The 23,457-nt window shown below is 47.3% G+C and overlaps 1 protein-coding gene across 1 annotated transcript; it reads right to left on the bottom strand.

Annotated features, from left to right (window-relative positions):
- Positions 1-4,863: 4,863 nt before the first annotated feature.
- Positions 4,864-23,420, bottom strand: LOC117888169 (T-box-containing protein TBX6L). Its single transcript, XM_034791369.1, has 9 exons — positions 23,208-23,420; positions 17,013-17,157; positions 14,863-14,965; positions 13,616-13,780; positions 12,806-12,952; positions 11,730-11,800; positions 10,509-10,600; positions 7,309-7,504; positions 4,864-6,900 (listed from the first exon to the last, which is right to left on the bottom strand). Exons 1-9 carry the CDS (start codon positions 23,221-23,223, stop codon positions 6,474-6,476), a joined length of 1,362 nt encoding a protein of 453 aa, XP_034647260.1. The 5' UTR covers positions 23,224-23,420; the 3' UTR covers positions 4,864-6,473.
- Between the last annotated feature and the right edge of the window lie 37 nt (positions 23,421-23,457).

Here is a 23,457-nt window from a genome sequence, read left to right as displayed (position 1 = left end):
ACAATCCTCAGGACCTTGCTACAAAACACAGGGCAATTTTTACCTATGTCCCTTTCTGCCAACCACTCTTCAGAGGTCCTTGGAACAGCCATCACAAGTCTTGAGAACTAGGAGCAGGAGTGGCTTTGCATGACTGGGCGTGTTTACACTCACCAAACAGGCATTCAAGGCTCACTATCCATTTAGGGAAGATTCTTTCACCCTCAGTGAATTTGTTCTGCCACTCTCTGGTGAGCGGGTGGTGATCCTGGAACTGCTCTAGCTAGAACTTTGCTATGTTACAAGACCTCAGCTCCAACATTCTGGAGCCTACAGTAACACACAAAGCCAACAGCCAAAGATGGGGAGGAGGCATGGAGCATGAGAGTACTGTGAACAGATGCAAGTGGAAGGCTACCTGGGTAGGCAGAACAGAAAGCATCACATCCAGGACTAGTGGCATAATACAAACCAGGCCTGACTCTTGGGCTGTGCCTACACCCTCCCACCACAAATGACAAATGTCATTTTCCCAGCGGCTTATTACAAACTATTAAAAACCCCAGCATCAATATGGGATAGTGCACAAAGCCCCAAGCCACCCAGATCTGTCACCTTCAGCATGCAACAAGGCCCCTCTGCTGAGGCCCTTGAGAAGGGCTGGTGCCCATGGGCTGAGCACATTGTTCAGACTTTGACTTCATCTTTGGCCAGTTGTTTTTTCTGTTTTTAAGGTGAGAAGCTGCTGCTGACACTCAGGTTTTTGGGTGTATAGTTCTATGGTTAACTTATGGCAAAGGCACCTAGGTGAGGTGCCTGCACCAGTCCTTCAACTCCAGCCGCATCTTCCAATTCCCCTTATGGGCACACAAACTCTCCCTGCCCCCCTAAGTTTTTAGTAAAGAGTGGAGGGAAGCCATCAAAGTCTCAATGTGCCCCCACAAAACTGGAGAAGATGGACATTAAATACGTCTGTTACACTCACCGAGCAGGGAAAGGTCTGGTCAGGCACACTTTATTAATACTCCTGCAAATTAAAAGAAAAGACCCTCACTACGGAAAAGCAAGAGACAGCTTTACCTCCTACACCACAGCACCTCTCTGTCCCATAACACCGCTACCACAACCACACAGAATAAAGTTACAAGGGCAAATACATTTTACAAATGACAAACGTCCTCAGCTCCATCCAGAGCGATGGCTCACCCCAAACGGCAGAGACCATTAACACCAGTGTGAGTGATCGCCTTTCCTTAAAGCTTCGTAGCCGAGGGACAGATCTCATGGTGGCAGCAGTAGGCTGCACCTTGGATCGAACTTTAAGGCCTCAGCGGCTGCTTATTAGCGAGCAATGGTTTGGGGGCAGCGGATCGGATGGGCAGGGGAGTTGGAAAGTGAGCTCACTCCTCCTTGCAGGAGCCTGAGCTCGAGGATGGCTGGGGGGATTTGGAATAGGGCTTTACAATTGTCAAGGGGGCAGTACCCCGCCGAGGCTGCCGGTTTGTTATCATGGCCTGAACGCGGCTTATCAGCTGTGAGGAGGGTCCTCCTGGGATCCCAGCCCGGGACTCGGGAGTTAAGTGGCTCTTAAGCTGCGCAGTAAAAAACGATTCCGCGTTAAGAGCCACCACGTGTCACTAAAGTTATTCTTGGAGGGGGGGGGTTCGGCTTGACTTCTCCGAAGACAGGCAGCCAGAGGAGGCGGCGTGCAGCGCTCGGGGATGCGCTCAGCTACGGCTGGTTAGAAACTCCCCCCCATCCCCCGCCACTTCACTGTCCCCAGCCCGGGCCGGGCCCGGCAGCTCAGCCCGGCTGCTGCAGGTGGGCAGCTCGGGGGACGGAGGCGCTTCCCCCCTAGCCGCGCCCCCCGCCTGCAGAAGGGAAAGCAGCCACGTGGACTCACCCGTTCCCCGGCCGGCCCCAGAGCGGGCAGCGGCCGAGCTCCCGCCCCTTCGCCTCGCGCCCGCGGGCCCGCTCCGGGCGCACGTCAGCCGCGCGAAGCCAAACCCTGCCGAAGCTGCTAGAAAGTCTCAGGGTTTGCCCAGCCCATGAGCGGTTGTTCGGAGGAGGTGACGCCTCGAGCTTGTTTTTGGATTGGCTGATTGAAATCTCTGTCCCTCGCGCTCGGGGAGCTCAGAGGAGGGGTTGGGTTACACGCAGCTGGCAGCCGGGTTTGCACTGAGCGCGGCTCCAAACGGCAACGCGCCGGAGCCCTGCGGTGGGGGGGGGGGTTGCCACTCAGGCGTCTCCTCCTCTGGGCTGAGGGGTGGTGGGAGGATTAGTTCCCTTCCCAGGGCAGGGTCCCCTGAAAACATGCGTCTTTTAGGCCATGTCTCATTGAGCTAGCCCCGTGGAGCCACAGCAGCCTTGGGAGGGGCTAGTCCCCCTGAGTACACCCCCGTCCCCCACGCCCTCGGGGGATGTACTTCGGCAACAAGCCAGAACTGGTGCCTCTACTAACACAGCTGCATTACTATTTTTAGCACGCCAGCAGGTGTATGTCTCCCAGAGCTAGGAATCAAAGGCTAGCTCCAACTGGCGACAGCGCCTCAGGCTGCAGGGGCACTGAGAACAGTGTAAAAAGAAGAACAGGAGTACTTGTGGCACCTTAGAGACTAACAAATTTGTTAGTCTCTAAGGTGCCACAAGTACTCCTGTTCTTCTTTTTGCAGATACAGACTAACACGGCTGCTACTCTGAAACCTGAGAACAGTGTAGGCTCTCTAACTGCCCACTGGGGATGCGCCATGGAGCAGTATAAGCTGCACTGCAGACAGGGAGAAGGCATTTTTACTAACACACTACCTGCACTGAGCAGGGTTAGCTAAGGCCCAAGAGTTCAAAAAACAGAAATGAACACAACCCCCCTTCCCAATGCACCCTCATCCCACACCAGCATCCTATAGCAAACAAACAGAAACGTTAAAAGAAAGACAGAGCATCCTTCAAAGGATTAGTGCAAGAAATTCTGAGTCATAACTAGATATGCAAGTGGATGGCCAGGGGATCGTGGACATGACAGGGAAAATGCCAAAAGCTTTGTTCAAGAACATGGTCAAGAGCATGTGTCACAATGTTTGTCACCGGGTAACACTACTAAACTGGAACCAATTATGTGTTTGAAATAGGACACACAGCAATCACACTCAAGATTTTACTTTGCTGCTGATAATGACGTGCCCCCATGTGTCTCATTTCCTTTTTATTAAGGCTTTCAGGGGGCCTTTACAACAACATGTTACACACACAGAGGAAGCAGCAGCAGTTCAGATGAAGTCATAGATTTGCAAAATGCCAAAGCCAAACAGAAGCAAGCCAGTGAAAACTCTAAGGAGAGGTCAGAAAATGGAGTCAAGTACGCATCTGGGGGTAAGAGACTAATGCTTAGTAAAATTACAACAAAGCTGTCCAAGTCTCTAACCACAGAGAGCAGCAAGAAAGGAAAATGGATGTAATGCTCTGAGTAAGGCCAGAATGATTCACTGAGAAGAACACTGTAGACCTGTTACATAACAGACAACTGAGGAATAAAGGGCTCTCCCTCTGCATGAAGCTGGATTTCCTTGTTCTATATTCCCAAGGCTGGAGGTTTATTAGCCACCTCTGACTAACCAGCTGTACCAACAGGCCCTTCACAGGTGCCAGCCCTTGCAGAACTATTTTTGACAACTTGATGAACCACTGCCATGAGCCTATTTCTAAAGATCCCCAGGAATCCTTTCCTTTGCAACAGGGCTACCCAGTTCTCTTTGTGAAGTGTTCTGACTCACCTTCAGAGCTTTCTCTTCAAAGCACTTTTCAGACATTAAAGTAATTCTACCACCACCCCTGTAATGCAGAAAAACATCATCCCCATTTCACAGAAGGGGGGACTGAGACAAAGAGGTGAAGTTAGCAGACTGACAGGAAAGGCATGTAGATTCTTTTCTGTAACTTTTCTAGGCCATCTTGTCAGTGCAGTTTTAATGGCGGTCAGCATGGTAGCCATATGACCAATGTCTCCTGGGAGAGAGAGCAACAGGGGAATCTTCCACAATTTAAATTCTGTTGCATTCTTTGTGGTAGTCAAAGGAACTAACAGAAACCTGCAGTAATTTTGATCGCCCAAGAAGTCTGAAGTCTCAAAAGATGGTGGCAAATTAATTGCTAGAGGTTACTTCGCATCAGTTATTCCAACCCAAGCAGGACAGTCTATATCTCACCCGGCCTTCATCTCAGCTGGTGCTAGGATGGTGTGAAATAGGGAAGTTTGGAGGATAAAAATAAAACCAAGGCACTTTTTTGGTCCAGACCCTGCCCCTTTTTTAGTGATCCACTTACCCTAGCACGTGTGTGCTGTACCAATCCCTATTTGGAGCAGAGAAGGATCTAAAGGAGCAGTATGTATGTGGCTGCAGCAAAGTTAAGCCCTCATTTCTGTTGCTGCTTATCTCATATCCACTCTGTGGAGCTTAGAGGAGGCACTCAATCTCTGTGCAACTCACACTCACAATGCAAAGGTAATCAGCAATGCACTAATTATATGAGAAAGTCATTAGTCCTGGGAACTGAGGGTTTAATGGATTAAGTTATCAGTAATTTGCAATAATTACTTTTTCAAAGTAATTTTAATAATGTGCAATGAACACAACCTGACACCCCCACACTACAGACACGCAATGCTGACTCCCCCACACACTGACAGTGACACACTTACACCACACACACCAAAACATCCACACCTTAAAGGAAACATACAAACCCTGGCACAGAATGAGAGACACACCCACTCACAACTAACACCCCTGCTCCATGCTCGCTCTCTTTCATGCACACACACCACGCTACACACTCAACTTTGTGAAATCCAGTACCCACTCCAAATGACACACCCCAACTCCCCACTGACCGATACATACCAAACTGTAGTTTATTTAAAGTGTTACATGAAAACATTCTCTTAAATAACGTCAGTCAGTCTAGGATCATGTTTATCACCACAGGAGAAACAGAGAGCCCCTCCCAAACGGGACTCCTATCCAATTGTGGTTCTGCACTGGGGCACATCAGGATGCTGCTCCACTCAACAAAATAAAGAAAATAAAAACCAGAGTGAAATGCAAGGACCTTCATTCAAAGTGATGAGCCATTTACAGCTGCGAATGTAAGGGAATAGCTCTTCCAGAGGAAGGGACCCCACAGGTAAGGGAGGGCAGCTGCTCTCCTGCCCGACTGCACTGAGTACATTCCTAGAGCGGGTTCCAAATCATCAGCAGCACAATGACATAGTTGGACAGCCTGGAAACCACAGCAGGGCAACGACTGTTCAGAACAATAAACGCATCTGGCAACTTACATTTGGAACATTTTTTCTAAAAGCAAATGTCCAATGAGAAGAGACAGCTTGGTTAAAGCGTGTGCCTCGTCAGGACTGTTTCACAGATTACAGGGAGTAGGACAGTAACTACAAGTGAACAGGCCACTTCTCTGGAGCTGTGGGAGAAGCAAAGGTGGGGGACGTTTGAGATTTACAGTGAAAAACACCTTCCCTCACAAAGACAGAAGTCAGCGTAACAGAGTGAGCTCTGCTATACATGGCCCTGTTTTGGTCAATTAGGCCCTTCCAAGAATTCCCAGGGCATCTCCCAAATGCCACCAGCTCAACTGAAAATAGCAACAAAAAGGAAAATGAGAAAACATTGGGTTAACAGGTGTGAACTGAGTAAGACTAAGGAAGCTGGTGTGATGACACATGGAGACAAACACAGATACTTGCAGTTGTTCTCTTGTGTGCAATGAACTCGGATCTGTCTGTGTGACCCTTCCAACTCTGCTTCAGGAGCACACACATTGCTGCATCTTCTCCATTACACAGCTTTAGGGAAAGGGCCATGACTGTGGCTGTACTTTCTACGGTTAATTAATGGGGTTGTCTACACTAATTGAAGAAACCACTGCAGGGACATTGTCAGGTTCGTTGTCTGGCATGTCCTTACAATGATGTCTGCATCCACACAGTCACTATGCTTATGGCTGAACTGTTTTGGTGTGTCCACCTGTGGTACATTCTGTGACACCTTAGGCGTATGTCCCCTGGCTAGCATTCTTCTGGGAGCAGGGGCTTTTGGGTAATTTCCAAACGCAAGATACAAATACATTGTAGGATAGAGTTAAGAAGCTGGCTGAACCAATGCAGCTGCAATGCTTGTGACTTCCCAGCCACACTTTGGAGACAGCATTGTAGAATACATTGATTCAGACAGACCTGAACTAATGCAGGAGTTGCAACCAACGCGTACAACCAGTGCTTGAAAAACGCCTGGGACGGCTGTTGAGTGGGGGCACAAGTTGTTGTACGGATGTTGCGAGATTAAACGTGTCCCAGCCTACAATTTGTTGCAACACCTCTTTGCCTACTGTAGGCAGGGCCACAAGGTGACAATCCCAGAGCAAATTTTAAAGTGGTTTTCCTTACAATGTTCTTTGAGTTCTTTCATTGGGAAGAATCCTCCCCTTCACCAGCAGGCATAGGGGAACAAAGGGTACTGGCTCCAGTCTGCCATGCTCCCATGGGCATGCCCTGAAGCCCCTTGAGTATTATAATCTGTGGAGAAGGGAGAATAGCTCATTGCCCTGTACTGGCTGTGGGAAGGTACCATCCATTGGCCTAGGCCTTGCTCGGTGCCATATGGATTGTACATTGGACCTCGGGTCCCTGGTTTCCCAGCAGAGTCTACAGCCATGTTGACCACCCCAGTATAGTCCTGTGGAGGAGGTGGTGGAGGGTGGAGTGTAGGCAGGTTGGTGAAACCTTCTGACAGCTGTTTGGAATCTTGTTCGGGCACCGTGGCTATATCCACTCGGTGGGATCTGGCCCGGAATTCATTTAAAGCGAGGATGTCACGAGTGGGCGCCTGCTGTGTATCCCCATTGTCGTGGAACCTGAGTCCAAAAGGTGGAGAGAAGAGGAAGGAGTCAAACCTACCACGGCATAACATTCTTGAATTAACCAACACTGTTTGTGGTTCAAAGCTTGATCCAGGGAAGTGGGGGAAGCCAACAACACGTGGCAGTTTTAAACGTCAGCTAGCCTTCTGAAACTAGTGCACTTCTTAAACTTATTTGTCTCTGTATCTGCCCTCCTGCTTATCTACCTCCCTCCATCCCTGTGCCCTCTTCCTGTCACTCCTGCCCCTACCTCTCTCTAACAGGATGCACTGGGTCTCTCTCATGGATAAATATCCCATAAGGAGTCAGGCTGCAAAAGGGACATGCCAGTCCTTTCCAGTAAGTATGGGGAGGACCCGGACCCTGCTCACTACACATAAACAGCTGGGAGTTGAGACTCACCTATATGTCTGGTAGGAGGAAGGTGTTGGCACTTGCTGCTCTCTGGCAGTTGCCTCTCTTTGGTCTGCTGGTGCTGGTGACGCTGCAGGGATTGAGTGGCTGCTGTTCTGCTCGGAGACCCAGAAGGGGTACCCGCTGCTGACAGGAATGGAATTACTCTCTTCTTTCACCTCCACGTTCTCATCCTTCACAAAATCTGACTCAAACGGGAAATAAAGAGAAAAAAGGAGAGGGTGGGAGGGGGGGAAAGAGAGAAACCAGAGCTCAGCAATGGTGGGTTTCAGTTAGATGCAGGCGGAGGTCCCCCACAGACAGAACAGGAGGTTGGAAGGTTAAGGCGTTTATGTAAATAGTCTAAAATGTCTAATAATTAGCAGGAATCTTCTTACATTCCATTAATTAGAAACAAAGGGCGAGTGTTTTTCTAATCTCTCTCTCGTTCTCAGTGAGAGATTCTGGAGACCGTGACTGACAGACTAGGGATTCAGCTGGAAATCTATAAGGGGTCAGAGTCTCCCAAACTGTTGCTGGTCAGATGGTGTTTGGGCTGGCTCCTCCTCCTCTCTAAACTGCACTAAAAGACAGCTAAAAAGACACTACATATTTCCCTAATATCCCTCTTCCAACAGCTGTAGCTGCCATAGCAGTGTTATTAGATCATCAGTGGGAGGGGACGTGGCTTGTGCAATCATAAGTGGGAGGGGAGGGGTTTACCAGACAATCTCTACAATATGGTCCACACTATGAAAATTTCGAGCAGCCCTGTTTTAAGTCATTGTGTCTGGCATAGGAAGACCCTTGCTCCAGATGCCCTCCTGAGGCTGGCTGCAGCACAATATGCCCAACAGCCTCAGTTTCTCCTTCTGTTTGCCCATGAAAAGAACACAGACCCTCAGAGTCCAGTTCAAAGCCTGCTTCTGTGCATAATTTATTCCTGTACACCAGTGCATGAGTTCCCCCCAAACCTTGCAGTAAGACCATTCTCACCAAACCCGCAGTAAAGATATAAAGGTGGAACCATTTTCCCATTCCCCTCTTCAGGAAACGCAGCTCCAGGTCCCTCACCCAAGAGTCAACAGTAGCACTGTGTTCCCAGTTCCTTCTGCCCCTGACACAGGGCACCGCTCTCAAGGCCATCCACCTGAGAGCAACCAGACGCCTGAATCTACCACAGCCCCCAAGTCAGGTCTCCTTCAAGTGAGCTCCTCACAGCTCCACTCGCCTTCTCCTGTTTAGAAAAGGTCTCTCCAGGACCAACCCCTTGTTATGGGCGTCCTCATGCCAAGGGCTCCCTGCAGCATTCCCACTCCCCAGGCCTCCTTGCCTGTGAGTCCTACCCTTGCTCAGGACATGTCCCCTCATAGTCCCAGGTTTGGCCTCCCCTGACCAAGCTGGAGCTTCCCCTTTTGTCTAGGGGCCATTGTCCAAGCCTTCCGCTCGTCAGGGGTTCCCAGCAGTTCTGTTCCAGTTCTCCTCACAACTCAGCGCTCTCCCCCAGGGCTCCTCTAGCTCTGTCCCAAGCAACTCTTGCCAGTGCTTGTGTCTCTGTCTGAGCCTTCATAGGAGCTGACTTCCCCTCCTTCCCGTGGGTGCTTGACCCCCCTCTGCCCCAGGCCTCACCCCCACTCCACCCCTTCCTCTTCCCACCTCTGCCCCGCCCCCATTCCAACCCCTTCCCCAAAGTCCCCGCCCCAACTCCACCCCCTCCCTGCCCCTATTCTAATTCTTTCCACAAATCCCCGCCCCGAACCCGCCTCCTCCCCTGAGTGCGCCCGAATTCCCGCTCCTCCCCCTTCCATCCCGGAACATGCTAACGCTGCCAAACAGCTGTTTGGCAGCAGCCGGTTGGGAAGTGCTGGGAGGTAGGCGGAGGAACGGGGACACGGTGCACTCAGGGGAGGAAGAGGTGGGTGGGGGGGTGAGGGAAGCTCGGCTGCAGGTGGATGCAGAGCACGCACTAATTTTTCCCCATGGGTGCTCCAGCCCCAGAGCACCCACGGAGTTGGCGCCTCTGCCTCAGGCAGCTCTAACCCGCCTCTCCTGTATCTGACTGTGCTCTCCAGGTCTCGGATAGCTCTCACCCACCAATCTCCTCACTTCAGGACCCAGATGCCCTCTTTTAAGGCCAACCGGGAGTCAGTTGACCAGTCACAGGTGCACTGGCCTCTTTCCTCTTGCAAGGCCAGTGTCACCCTGTGACAGTGTCCATCTCCCTGCCAATGCCAGGTTGTTCCCTACAGGACATTTTCTAGCCCATTGTCTAGTCTAGTTGTAAAGGTTTCCAGCAATGGGGCTTTCTCCACATCCCATGGGAAACTCTTCTGCAACTGACTAGAGTGGAAGAAGGTAGTTATTGTGTATTACAAATGTATTCTTACATATTTCTCTCTGAAAAGCAACTTGTAAACAGCAGCATACGAATCCTAACAGGGACTCCCCCTGCTGTATGCTAGATGCTCCAATTCTTTCCCACAGGAGTATAAAGATTCCTCCTTCGAATGGGGGTCTGGTCTTCCTGCTATACATCGCCTGCCCCATTTTGTGGCAGTTAATGAAGGGCCAGATCAACCCAACAGACTACAATTTTATGTGCCCGTCCTGAGTCTTAACCCTGAAGTGGCATGTCAGAAATTGCTCAGATCAAAAAGCCAATTTAGTTGGTTCTGCAGCCCACCTTTTGTCCTTCCCAGTGCCAGGGACAGCTTTTCTCTCCCTCCCTGCCATCAGTCAGCATGCTGCCCTCCTCCTTACACCCACTGGCAATCCCGCAACCTCTACTGTCCAGTCCCCTTTGCTGCTCCTGCCTCCACCACCCATCCACCTGCCTCATTCCTCACTTACCTCTCCCATGCTGCTCCACTGGTTCTCCCTTGATGCCCAGAACCCCACATCCCAGCTGTCACTATGTACTTGACCCTTATTTCAGGCTATACCCCCAACTACCACATATTCCTGACCCTTTGCTCATGAATTAAGGTGTGAGAATTCAGGTGTAACATTCCTTTTCTTTTCTACTCAAAAAGATCTGCAGTATCCTCTAAAATCCCTGCCCTTGAGGCCCAGGATTCACAGGCCTGCTGACAAACATGGCCCTGTGCAGAAAGAAGCTTTAGCAGAGCTGTGTTAATGCCTTTTTTCCTCCCCCATGGCATGATCCCTGCTGGTGAGCGCCTCTCCAGGTTGGTTGTTGCCAATATTACCAGATTCCTCAGCACCAGATTCTGTTTCTTCTGGCAGCTTCCTCTTCTGGCCTTTGGCTGGACTAAGTTTCTGGCCTTTGACTCGCCCTTCCCTGCAAAAAGAACAATGTCTGGAGGCAGTTCATACGCAACCTTCCTACCCAGGAGCCTGTGCTGGGGACTCTGGAGCAGACACAAATCCTATTGTGTTGGGGGAAGCAGAAAGGCCAAGTACCCGTCAACATCTGCAAAAAGAGAGGGTAGGGGTTGATGTCTCACATGTTTTTGAAGCTGCACATTGGCTGGCAGAGCACCAACACAACAGTAGGGTTGACTTCTTGGGAATGTACATGTCCAGTGAGATGCAATTAGTTATGCTGGTTGCCACTAGAGAATAGGGATCAGGGAGAAAGACTGAATTACCCCATCAGGCACTAGAACTAATCAGTGAATGGATTATATAAGTTTTACAAAATGCTCCATGACATTGGAAAACCTCAGCGTTGGAAGTTTGAACAATGATTTTGTGAAAACGGTCCAACATCATACATACATACCATAAAATGTTGTGGTGCTTGTTTGAAAGTGGGACCATTTCTGAGGGAACAAGGACCCAATTTAACTCAAAAATGGTCCTATTAGGTGAAAAACAATCTTGAAATTTTCAAAATATTCTTTGGATGAAAATCAGTTTTGACCCTTTCTCCAAAACTCAAGGCATTTTCCAGGCATGAAAAAAATTGCAAATATTTTCATGAAAAGTTTTAATTCTAAACATCCATAGTTTCACCCCTCTCTTCTATTTGCTTTCATTTGCTCTTAAGTTTTCCTGTTATCTCATGCACTGCCCTCAGGCCTGACAGAAGTTCTCCCTGGGGGTGGCATCCAACTTCCTCTTCACAGTAAATGGGGGGAAGGAGGAGGATGGAAGGAACCTGGATCTTAGAATTAAGCTGACACCAAACAGGGACAGCGATCTACAGCAGATTCTCTATTTCAAGTGTTCTCAAACTGGGGGTTGTGACCCCTCAGGGGGTCGTGAGATTATTACTTGGGGGGTCGCAAGCTGTCAGCCTCCACCGCCACCATTTATAATAGTGTTAAATATTTAAAAAATGTGTTTTTAATTTATAAAGGTGTGTGTGGGGGGGGTCGTCTCACTTAGAGGCTTGCTTTTGTGAAACAGGTCATCAGTACAAAAGTTTGAGAGACACTGCTCTATTCGGTCAGGAGAGTTTCTACCTTCGAGTGTTCTTCCCATGTTCCCGGAATCCCTTAGCAAATGGGTTGTTGTCAATCTTGAGTTTTGTGATCTACAAGTAGAGACATGAGATCCAGTATTAGAATGAGCAGCTGCCCATGCTGCCATGTTTGGCTTATACCACTCTGAAGCAAGATCCCTGGCACTAACAACTGCTCTATGGATAAATGTCTATCCTGTGGTCTCCATCTGAGCGCCTCACAGCTTTACTGCATTTATCCTCACAACAGCCTGCTTAACAGAAAGGGAACTCAGGTGCGGAGAGAATAAGTGACTTGGGCAAGTTCATGCAGAAAGTCTGTGGCAGAGCAGGCAACTGAATCTGGGTCTCCCAGGTGCCAGATGAGTGCTCTAACCACTGGTTTATCTTTTCTCTCTACATTAATTTACAATTTAATTTCAATTTCAAATTCAATTTCAGCAGCAATAAATGCCTCACTTTAAGTCGTCAGATACAATAAATTCAGAGTCTGCAAGGCACTGAAACATCAGCGCTACAGACCCACGCAATACTGTACACAGATTGCTGGTGAAATGTCCCTCCATCTCCAGCTGATAGAGACTTCTCTACGGGAGGTGCACGGGTGACAAGGGGTGACAGGGATACTTGTGCTGTCCCAGATGTGGGCATGGAGAAGGTTATAGGTGTCACGCTCACAGGCAAGGGAAGAGGGAAGTACATCTGTATTCCCCACATGGGGAAAGGGGTACTCCTGTTCCATTCAAAGGGAAGAGGGGAGGTGATTCATATATTGCCCATATAGGGGAGAATTCCACCTGCACTAGTGGGAGGGCCGTGTAGTGTTATCTGCAGAGGAAGAGGAGGGGAGAGGCCCTTTGTGGGCCACAAATGGGCAGTGGAGGATCTTTTCCCATGGGAGCAGGTTCTGGTGTTAGTAGGGTGACCAGATGTCCTGATTTTATAGGGACAGTCCCGATATTTGGGTCTTTGTCTTATATAGGTGCCTATTTCCCCCCACACACACTGTCTGGTCACCCTAGGTGTTAGGGACAGGGTATTTCCGAGGGAGTGGAAGGCTGATCTCATACACTCTACCTGCTCATTCTGGTAGGCAGTGACAGAGGTGAAGACAGTCTCAGGGAAGCTGAACATCTGGAAGATGCTCCAGCGGGCACTGAACAGGTCGTCTGCCTGGACGACGTGGAAGCGAGGCTTGTAGCGGTGCATGGAGTGAAGGATGATCTGGTGGAGAGGGAGAAAGGAAGAATTCCATTCGCAGCTTGGCTCAGTAGGCTTGCTATTCCCATATTCTGTAGTTGCCAACCACCCCTCAAGAGTGACCACCTCTTCTCTGTGATCATTCAAGCGCCATCTGTCTTTAGTCATGGGTGTTTTCTGAGGGGACCCAGGAATTGGGGTCTCCCCACATATTCCAGGAGTGGCAGCATATACTGAGCCCATCTCTGGAAGCTGGTGAAAGGAGGAATATTGCACATTCTGAGTACGGTGCCTCCATCTTCTAGTTGCATGACTAGGGCAGTAAACCTAGTGGCCTTGCAGTGGGGGTAACACAGTGTGGAAGGAAAGAAGTTTTAGCCTTCCTCCACTTAGACCTGCTAACATATCCTGAGCCAATGCTGAGTCCAAAGTCATCAAGAGCCACCAAACCTATGGGGCTGTAGTCAGTAGGCTGAAGACTCTGTACTGCCTACAGATACCACAGCCCTGCAGCATGAACCCTCCCACAGACTGCACATTTCCCATTTGTAACAAAGTTTCCCGGAAGTTTCCCAATCATTTAATTTCTCATGACACCGACATTCGATTTGCAACCGAATCCTCCTTCCCACAAATTCCTAGATAACAAGTTCCAGGGAGCAGAGACAAACCCAGCTCTCATCTTACGTGCCCGTGTTGATCCAGGGTATTGTTGGTGAGCTTCAGCTTTTGGAAGGAGACAGGTTCTTTCATCCAGTGGCTGCCAGGAGCTGGAGAATCTGGATGTATGTATGTACGACAGGGGAGCTGTGGCTCTGCCTTTCCAGCAACTTCCCACTGATCCTTATTCCACTGAGGAAGGCAAAGCAGGAAATTCCATATCAAAGCAACCGTGACTTCAGCGCCTTTGCTTTGCTGCCTAAGGCTGTGGAGCAGTGGTGCCCAAACTTTTCCTGTCACCCCCACCCCTTACCAGTAATGGAATCTGTCTGCATTAAGATGACCAGACTGCAAGTGTGAAAAATCTGGACGAGGGTGGGGGGTAAATAGGAGCCCATATAAAAAAAAAAGCCCCAAATATTGGGACTATCCCTATAAAATTGGGACATCTGGTCACCCTAGTCCACATCCCACCTCCATTACTGCACAGCCAAGGCTTCCTCAGCAGAGGAGCTTGGGCTGGAGGCAGAAAGGGAATGAGAGCTAAGCTAGGCTGTGGGCAGAGCAGAGCTGTGACTGCAGCTGGGGCCTGAACAGAGGGCTGCAGCTGGGGTGGAGTGGGGCTGGGTGGCCTCCCTCCCTGCCCCCCTCCCTTGTCCTGTGCCCACTGAATGTTCCTCCATGCCTCCGAGGGGGGTGCACTCCACAGTTCGGGGACCACTGCTGTGGAGATCTCTGACACAGGTAACCTTGCCAGACAGTGGAGCGTGACTGACGGCTGTCACAGAGTCACTCTATAATGCTCCCATGTCAGTGTCCAAGTTCAGGCCCCAGTTTGCTCGCTCTCTCTCTCTACTGCCTTCAAAGCACTTTGCAAACATTAAGTAACTAATGGCTGCACGGTTATTGTGTCTGTGATTCAAAACCAAATTTGCACAGTTTACAAATTAAAAAGTAAAAGTTATTTTTCTAGCGGCTAGCTGAATCTAGCTGCAGTGCTGGCAAATGGTGGCTGATTCAAAAAAAGGCATAAATCCTAGAGAGCATCTGATGTGCAGAGCTCTGAGGGGCATTTCTTCCTAACCCGGGCTGGTGAGCAACTAGTGCCTGGAGCATACAGATGGATTCACCTTGTGCAGGGGGCCAGGACACAAGTCCCATTTAAGATGCATGGTGGCTTCAATGGTACCTGGCTTTACACTGACTCTCTGCAGAGGGGTTTATTTCACTAAGCAGAAAGGGCAGACAGAATAACTTTTAAAAGAAGTATTTACCTTGTACCTGAAGTTGTCCATCGGCACAAAATCCACCAGCATGAGGTACTTAGCATAAGGGATCAAGCCAGAGACTTTGATTTTGCACTGCGGAAACATTCGTCTGAAAAATAAATAAAATCTACATTATAAAAAGTATTGGGTTTTCTTTAATGGCCCAATCAGGTATTAGGTCTTGTTTGCTCTCTTCAGGTAAACTGCTGGTGAGAGCAGCACTAGTGTAGACCAGCAGTGAGCATTTACACCAGCCTATTGCTTAATCCAGCTCAGAGTACGTCTAGATGACACAGTGGTTAAAAGGCCAGCAGTTGCAGGTGGCCTGTCTATTCCAGTACTCCTACTGTTACAACCCCCATAATGCAGCAGTAGGAAATTTAAGAAAAAGTTAGTGTAGCCCAGGTTTCAGGCTTACACTGTTTCTAGCCCTGGTGCAACTGTATCAGAGATGGAAAACAGCTTAGAAACAGTTCTGTGTAGGTGGCACCCATTTGACAATCTATTGAGCTCTCTCCTAGCAAGTCCCCACCACCTCCATTCCTCCTTATGACCCTGAAAGAGTCTTTAGCCCCTACGCTGCGAGGACTTGTCTCCCAGCTCTCCCTACCCACTGAAGATCCTGTGTCAGGTCTCAGAGGCTCTGGCACCCTCTCTGCTTGCTTTATCTTGCACAATGAATTAAAATTCCACATACTCTAGCTGTAAGATCCAGAATATATCATGCACTCCAGGGCATGCAGGATTTCAATTTAAGAGCAGCCTGGGCCCCAGATCCTGTCTTTTCCTTGCCTTGTTCACAGACAGAACGAATGCCGTACATTCAGCTCTCATTCTCCTTTGCAGCATCCATCTTGAGTACCAAGTCCCCAAGTTGGCCATCAAGAACATCCCAAGTATTTAGTCTATCAATGTGCCCTAGACTAGCTTTTTGTCTTTTATATTCAAAGGACTTGCCTACAATGCAGCATCAATATGTGCTCATGAGGCAAATGTGCTCTAATACTCAATCCTTGTGTGCCAGCTTCACAGCAATGGGGAGGGGATACAAACTACTACATGCAGGAGCTACCGAATGGGTTTTTCAGGGTACCAGGCGGTGCTTAAATTGTGCCAGGGCTGAGCCTGACACCTCTAGGCTTGGCAGTTCATACCCCCAGCATCTCTGGGCTTGTCACATTAGTTACAAAAATAAAAAATTGCTTGAGCCTGTAGAGGACTGATGACTCACTGGCGCAGCGCCTCCTGCTGGCCGTCTCAGGAATTAGCTCTTTCCAGCCCGGAGTGCCCTCTGCAGGCCGGTGTCTTGCCTGCCGCTGGCCCCGTGTCACTCCCAGACCCTGGTGCCTTTTACCCAGGGGTTCTGCCCACCACAGTACCCCCTCGCTCTGGGTCTCCCTACCCAGGGGAACCCCAACCCTCTATCCCCACCTTGCCTCAGTGGCTACTGCCAGTCTCCATCTAGCCCCCGCTCACTGGGGCAGACTGTATACCACGCATCATCGGCACGGGGGGTTAGGACCTGCTGCCTTTGCCTGTCTCTGGGCTGCCTCCCTGCAGCCCCAGTACCTTTTTGGCCTTCTTAGTAAGGCCTGCAGCCTCGGGTTTTACTAGTCTGGAGCGCCCCAGCTCCCTCTGCTCCGCCCCAGCACTGCTCCACCTCAAGTACCCTTTTCAGCTACTAGGCAGCCAGGTCCTTCTCTCTCAGGAAGCTAGAGAGAATGTGTGTTTTAGCTTCTGTCCCACTGCCCTCTTATAAGGGCCAGCTGGGCCTTGATTAAGCTGGCCACAGCTGTGGCTGCTTTCCCCATCAGCCTACCTTTTCCCAGCTGCAGCCCTCTCCAGGGCTGCTTTAACCCCTTCAGGGCCGGAGCCCCAGCACCTAATTGCTTGAGCCCGGGCACCTCTTTCATTAAAAAATTAAGCACTGGCACCAGACACTAAGTGACCTGGGTGATATTCCTAATTCAGAGTTTATGAGCCTTCAGTAAACCTTGATGCTGCACTTGTTCTGCAAGGAAGGGGAGGAGAAGGGTAACAATATAATTGGCTTAAAGACTAGCCTAAGAGTGGCCTTTCCAAAAGTGACCTCTTAGGAAAGCTCTGGAATGCAGCTTGCAGGGAGAGGGCATACACTGCTTTCTTGCCTTCCTTACCTGCCAGACTTGGTGATGATCATCTCAGTTCCTACTTGATGAAACTGCATCCAGAGGTCCATGTCTTCTAGGGTAACCACAATGGAGCTCTGAGGGTAAGGCTCCAGGCTGGAGGAAGGAAGTGCATCACACTGAGCTTTCACATCTACCAGGAGAGAGTAAAGAGAGGGATCCCTCAGACAGTGAGGAGGAAAGTCAACATGAAATAGCACCATAATGCTTCAGGAGACAAAGCACTGGGAATCAGCATCAATACCAGTTCCTCTCAATGTCAGTGCCTGAACATATCCAGTTGTAGAGTTTCACATGCTGATGTACTAGACTAGTCCAGTGTATGTGGTCACCACTCCACTTAGTGACTGGCCTCCCAGAACAATTCAACCCACTACTATCTCACAGCTTATGGAGCTTTCATTTAGTTCAGACTGTAGAAACCTATGTTTTTGGTGCTGTAGATCCCCAGTTTATTCCCAATGACAACTGTGGAGTCTTTGTGTGGTGTGTAGTCACAACTGGCTATAATGAGGTAACTTGCCTGCAAAGACCTTTGGCTATCCTGGCTCAGTAAACAGACAGGCTGCCTGTTGCAGATGTTTTTCGGGAGGCAATATCCTTGTTGGTAGAGATTTAGGCTCCATACATCAGTGGTAGTCAATTGGCAAACCGCGGACCAAAGCCGGACCGCCAGATGCTATTGAACGGACTGCAAAATATTTGTATTTACTTATTCTTATCTTTATTGTTATTGCGGTGTGAAAAATGTTTCTCTAGAGTCTGGACCTTGACAATACCTTGACCAAGAAATTTGGACCTTGACAAGAAATAATTGACTAGCCCTGCCGTACATCATGCTAAGTTTACTTGTTCCATTCAGTACTCAGATGGGGATCCATGATGCTGTACATTTCTCTCTACCAATGTTCTTATGTAATCACGGTCACACAAAACATTTTATATAGAAAGAGTAAATTGAAAGCTAAGAAAAATGGGAAGATTTTAAGTGGCATGGAGGGGAAGGGGAGAGAATGCTGGATAGACAGGGCAGCACAAGTGACATAAGCAATCCCAGAGGACAGTGGAAAAAACGATAAAAGAGCCAAACCTGAGGAATGAAGTTGGTAGATAGACAAGAGATCAGAGAGGGAGGGTGGAGCTAGACCATGGGGGGTTTTTCAAAAATGGAAGGCCATTTTGAAATGTATTTGCTAGGGCTAGGAACTCTGTTAAGAGGGTGGAGGAATGGTCCCATGTGGAATACAACTACAACCATGCCAGGAGAGTCATTCGCAATATGACTCCATTTTATAGTGCAGTCAGGGATTAATTATGTTCCTAAGCCCTATGGACTTCTGAGCAGGCATCTGTACCATAGATGGGGTCCTATTCTTACAGAAAGTTCTAAATTCAGGTGTGTGACAAGAAAGCCAGAGATATGGGACTTCACACAGACTGAGAAGCAGTCAAATAGGCAAGAAGCAAAGAGATCACTGAGTGATTCCCTTTGAAAATTTTTATAGAGATCTCAACTCATGCAGACACTTTTGGGAAGGTATGGCACAACTCATATTTTCAAAGAGACAAAAAGTTAGTTGCTTTTCCCCTTCCTATATTTCAGCCCGAACACCTGGGAGAGCATGTCTGGACCTGACGGTTCCCACGTAAAGTAACTTTGGGATGTGAAATGTCTTTTTGCTCTTTGCAGAAGTGCTAGTTTACCTTCTAAATTATATGTACCTCATGGCTAGTTTTTGGATGAAGCAATGTTTTGCCCATTTGTATTTGTAGACTGTGGGAAAAGAAAGCTCACTTGCCTGTCATGAAATTAAATTTTACTGCTTTAATTTTTCACCATAACCTTGTTTTATTTGGGGATGTTTTCCCCATACTGGTCCGACATACACTGTAATTCCTGTTGTTCTGAGGGACCTGATAATGACACAATAGTGCCCAATATTGTTAGGGTATGTTTTGGTCTTGCAGAGTATAGCAAATTCAACTGTGTTTTAAACTTTGCTCCTGAACTGTGTAACAACCCTAAGTACAAGGCTGTAGCACCGTTTGGAAACAGTTAAAACATGATTCAGCCCCTTTACGCTATAAGACCAAAACTCATTTTAGTCAGGTCAAAGGCTACTGTGGTGAAATGTGATTCCCCACCACAGTAGTTATAAATTGTATTAAAGCTACTGTTAAAATTATATAATACACAGGTTAAGGAAAGAGTGTCACACTGTAGACAGGCTCACTAATGCTATCCAGTGAAGTCCGGACCCAAACCCAATTCCATTCCTAGGTCTGAAACCTGATCACACTGAAGTTAGTGGCAAAACCCCCATTGGTTTCTGGTGCATCAGGGTTTAGCCCATGGTCTTATGATAATATTGGTATTAATCAAATATATGTGACTCTTCATTTGAAAGTATTCAGAACAGCAATGCTGTCATCAGGTTAACAAAAGCAGGTTCACTTTTGCTTAACAGAGAGTGATACATTATCAGCCATCCACAGCCATTTATTTTAACAGGGGATTGTCTCAGCCTGCATCAGGTCCTATATAGAAACAAGGGAATTTGTCACCTCATTACAACTTTCCTGAGTAACATCTTTAAACAAATACACATGGAAAGTAGCCAATTATTTCCAGGGAAAGCAGACCCTTTTCAGGATACAACTTTCCATGCAAGAAGCCCAGTGCAAACCAAACAGGTTGTTTCCACAAGATTAGGATGCAAACACCATCTAAACACAATTCTGTCAGTTTGCAAAGGCCTTTAGGTGTTGAAAAAAAAAAAAAAAAAAAAAAAGACCCTCCACCCTTAGACTTTTCCTGCTTTGATCCAACATTAATGAACTGGCTAAGAAGTGACACCTAATTGGCTCACTAACATTAGCCTGTTAACATCTTCTTACTAAGGCTTTTCTCATATCCTCTAGCAGAGACATGAAAGCTGCAATGAGATTGTGCATTTTGTTGTTCAGTTCAGAGCACATATTAAAAGGAATTACAATAAAATTGGGCTGATTTTCAACAAGCCACTGTCCAGAAACAGATACATGCAAACAGATTTGATTGAATTGATAGATTAGATAGGATAGGTAATATTCATTCCTTCCCCCAACTGTATTCTACAATTAGCATTTTTGTAAACAAATTCAAGCCCAGCAAATGAGATACTGGGAAAAATTCGGGAAGTCCTTACTCATGCAAGACATATGGTGAAGTCAATGGGAATTAAACTCAGTGGGAGTTTTGCCTCAATAAGTACTGAATTAAAAACCAAATACAGATCTCAGAATCAGACTCCATAGGAATGAACCCATAACGAGTGAAATACTGTAGAAAACTGCAGCATAGCCATATTTATCATCAGCACTGGGGCAAAGCTTTTAAAAGGTAAAAAATTATTTTGGTGTCTCAATTTTTGGGTGCCCAAACTTGAGATACCCGAAAGGGGCAGGAGTTTCAGAGACAAGGTGGATCTATGCTTGGATCTGGATCTGAATCACAACAGATCCTACTGATGGCTCCACATAGTGACCCAATTAGTTCAATGGGGCTCCACACAAGCACAGGGGTTTGTTGAAGCAGAGCTATTTGCAGGATCTAGTCTCCAGTTTGATTTTGTAAAACCAAAGCCACCATGTTTTTGCCCAGCTCTAATCAGCGTATAGTGCAAACATTTATTTCCTTTCTGACCATGCCTTGATATTGGAATGGAACCATCTTGCAGAAAGGTTTGACACACACTGTTCAGATGCCACTGGAGCAAGTGCAAGGCCCATATGGGACCAGCTCAGCTCATAACCTTAAAAAGAAACTTTCTAAAGATTTTAGGTTCATTATTTCAATTGATTTTTAATCATAGGTTTCCAGTCTGTCATTCAATGGAGTTCTCACATTTGTGTTTCCTTTTTATTAGGTGAAAACTTAGGGCCTGGATTTGATTTTAGGGTTTATTTGAATAGTTATAGTTTAACATTTGTTTTCAGGAATTTTAGGCTTTCAAACATAATTTTAAAGGTATTGGTTGCTATTAACATTACACAGTGATAACACTGTGCACTACACATTTTAAAGGTATATTTGTCTCTGTGCCAAGACAGAATTGGAGAGGAAGCGCGTGGTCTTGTGAGTGAAGCAGGGCACTGGGAACCAGGAGGTCTCAGATCTATACCCTGATCTGCTGTAGTCTTCCTCTGAGAACATGGGCAAGTCACTAAACCTGTCAGCCTCAGTTTTGCAACCTGCAAACTGTTGAAAATAATATGTTCCTGTCTCGTGGGGGGACGCTTAGTTTATATTTGTAAAGTGCTTTGAGATTCGTGGATGGAAGATTCTAGAGAAGCGTCCCAGAAAGTAATCTAGCCGTCTTCAGTGAATCCCCTAAACACGCCACAGTGCTGAGCTACTGGAAGGTTTGTGGTGTTTCCTGTGAGATGTATAGGACAGGGTCGGTGTGCACTGAAAATCTCCAGTAAGACACAGGGTAAGTCTACCATCTTCACTAAAATCAGTTTCAATTCCATTTGCATTTGTTGCTGTTACATAACCAGCGCGGGAGTCTAACTGTCATTTGGTATCTACTGTACAGAAGGATTTCTTCTCCAGTGACGCTATCTGGGAAAGGTTTCAGAGTGGTAGCTGTGTTAGTCTGTATCAGCAAAAAGAACGAGGAGTACTTGTGGCACCTTAGAGACTAGCCAATTTATTTAAGCATAATGCATATTATATGCATTATGCTTAAATAATTTGGCTAGTCTCTAAGGTGCCACAAGTACTCCTCCTTGTTCTTTTATCTGGGAAAGAAATCTTGCCAATAATTCTGACCCCCCGCCCCAAAAGGCTCCCAGGCTTGTAAATGACAATAGAAACATCCCATTTGTTAAGTGGGAGAACTCTCAGTTTCCTGGAATTGCAATGCTTTTGGCATTAACCTCGGGAGACTGGAAGGTTCATCACTGCTTATCCATTCCCACATTGGGTGTTTCATAAGTACTATGGCTTTATTTCTCACTGGCCATCAGGACTGTTTCTGATTTCCAGTGCTGTGTGATACAAACCATTAGATGAGAAAATAATATATTTTTAAAAAACTGGAACCCTTCGATAGATACAATGGCATAAGATAGACTATTGACTATTCCCTTCATTGTACGTCCGATGTCTGTAAAGTCAAAGTCCTGCTAGATGTAGCAGAAATCACTATTATACTCCTATATTAATTTTAATACAGATTTTTTTTAAACAGCTATGGTTGAGATGAAAATTATTTGAGTCACATATCTACCTAAGCTTTTCCAAATGAATCAGCACAGTGTGGGGGCGGGGAAAGGAAGCAGAGGATAGCTAGCCGTTTGAAACATGTACATTAAATGCGTACACCAAAGGGATAAATGATCTGCAGCCCTCCTCCAAAGTGCAGAACCTTAGGTCTAGATTCAGGTGTCAGTTACATCACTGAATGGAGTTCTCTCTGGATTGACACTAGTGTAACTGAGATCAGAATCTGGCCCTTGTTCTCCCAGTGCTGACCTGCCCTTACACACAATCTGTTCACATCACAATTAGAGAGATTTTACAGGGTGTTGTTAAAAAGGACTGAGGAACAGAAATAAAAAAAGTATGTAAATAAAAATCCTTGGCAATCAATACAAGACACATGTTGCCCCCCAGGGAATGAAAGCTTATGGAGACCGTGACATATGCCTGCCTGGTGCTTTCATCCTTGGAAGGCAGAGAAAACCCAAAATCAAGCTGACTGTGTAATACAGATCAGAAATGTCTTTATCCCCTTAACAACATAATATACAACTATTTTAGATTCCTATTGGGCCTTACATCCCAAAGGAACCCAAGGTGCTTCACAAACCGGACACACAGCATCAGCAACCTTCTGCATATGCTCACATTGTACAAGTTAATGGTGACTGGGGAATTTTGGGCAAAGACATTGAAGCAAACCCCTACTAGTCTTACAAAAAGTGACAGGAGATCTCAAATTATCCACAGAGAGCAGACATAACCTCAGTTTGTCCTCTGCTCCTGTGGGATGGTTTAGAAAACCCAATGTTACCCACAAATGCTGATGACCCAGTGAGTAACACTTCTACCTCCCAATTTTTAAAAAAACGTAGCCCATCTCTACCACAATTTTAGATCCACCCCACACACTAAGACATGGAAGAGTCACCTACCAGGTAAAGCTTGCATTTTTCCATGTACTGTGAAGCCAGAGAGGTTGTGGAAGTCACCGTAGGCGAGAGATCCACCAGAACTCTTATCTCACAAAAACCAAAACAGTCCAGTTCAAAATCAGAAGGCTTGATTTCTCAAAGAAAGCGAGCGCCCTTCTGTTATCCAGTGTCAAGAGTGACTGGGGCTAGGATGGGACTCCAAGCTAAGCTAGCCAAGGTGAGTTCCTGTTTTATGAAGGCTAATGAGCAG

The sequence above is a fragment of the Trachemys scripta genome, chromosome 15 (genome assembly GCF_013100865.1).
Source record: "Trachemys scripta elegans isolate TJP31775 chromosome 15, CAS_Tse_1.0, whole genome shotgun sequence".
NCBI classification, from domain to species: domain Eukaryota; kingdom Metazoa; phylum Chordata; order Testudines; family Emydidae; genus Trachemys; species Trachemys scripta.
This window is presented reverse-complemented; position numbering and strand designations above follow the sequence as displayed.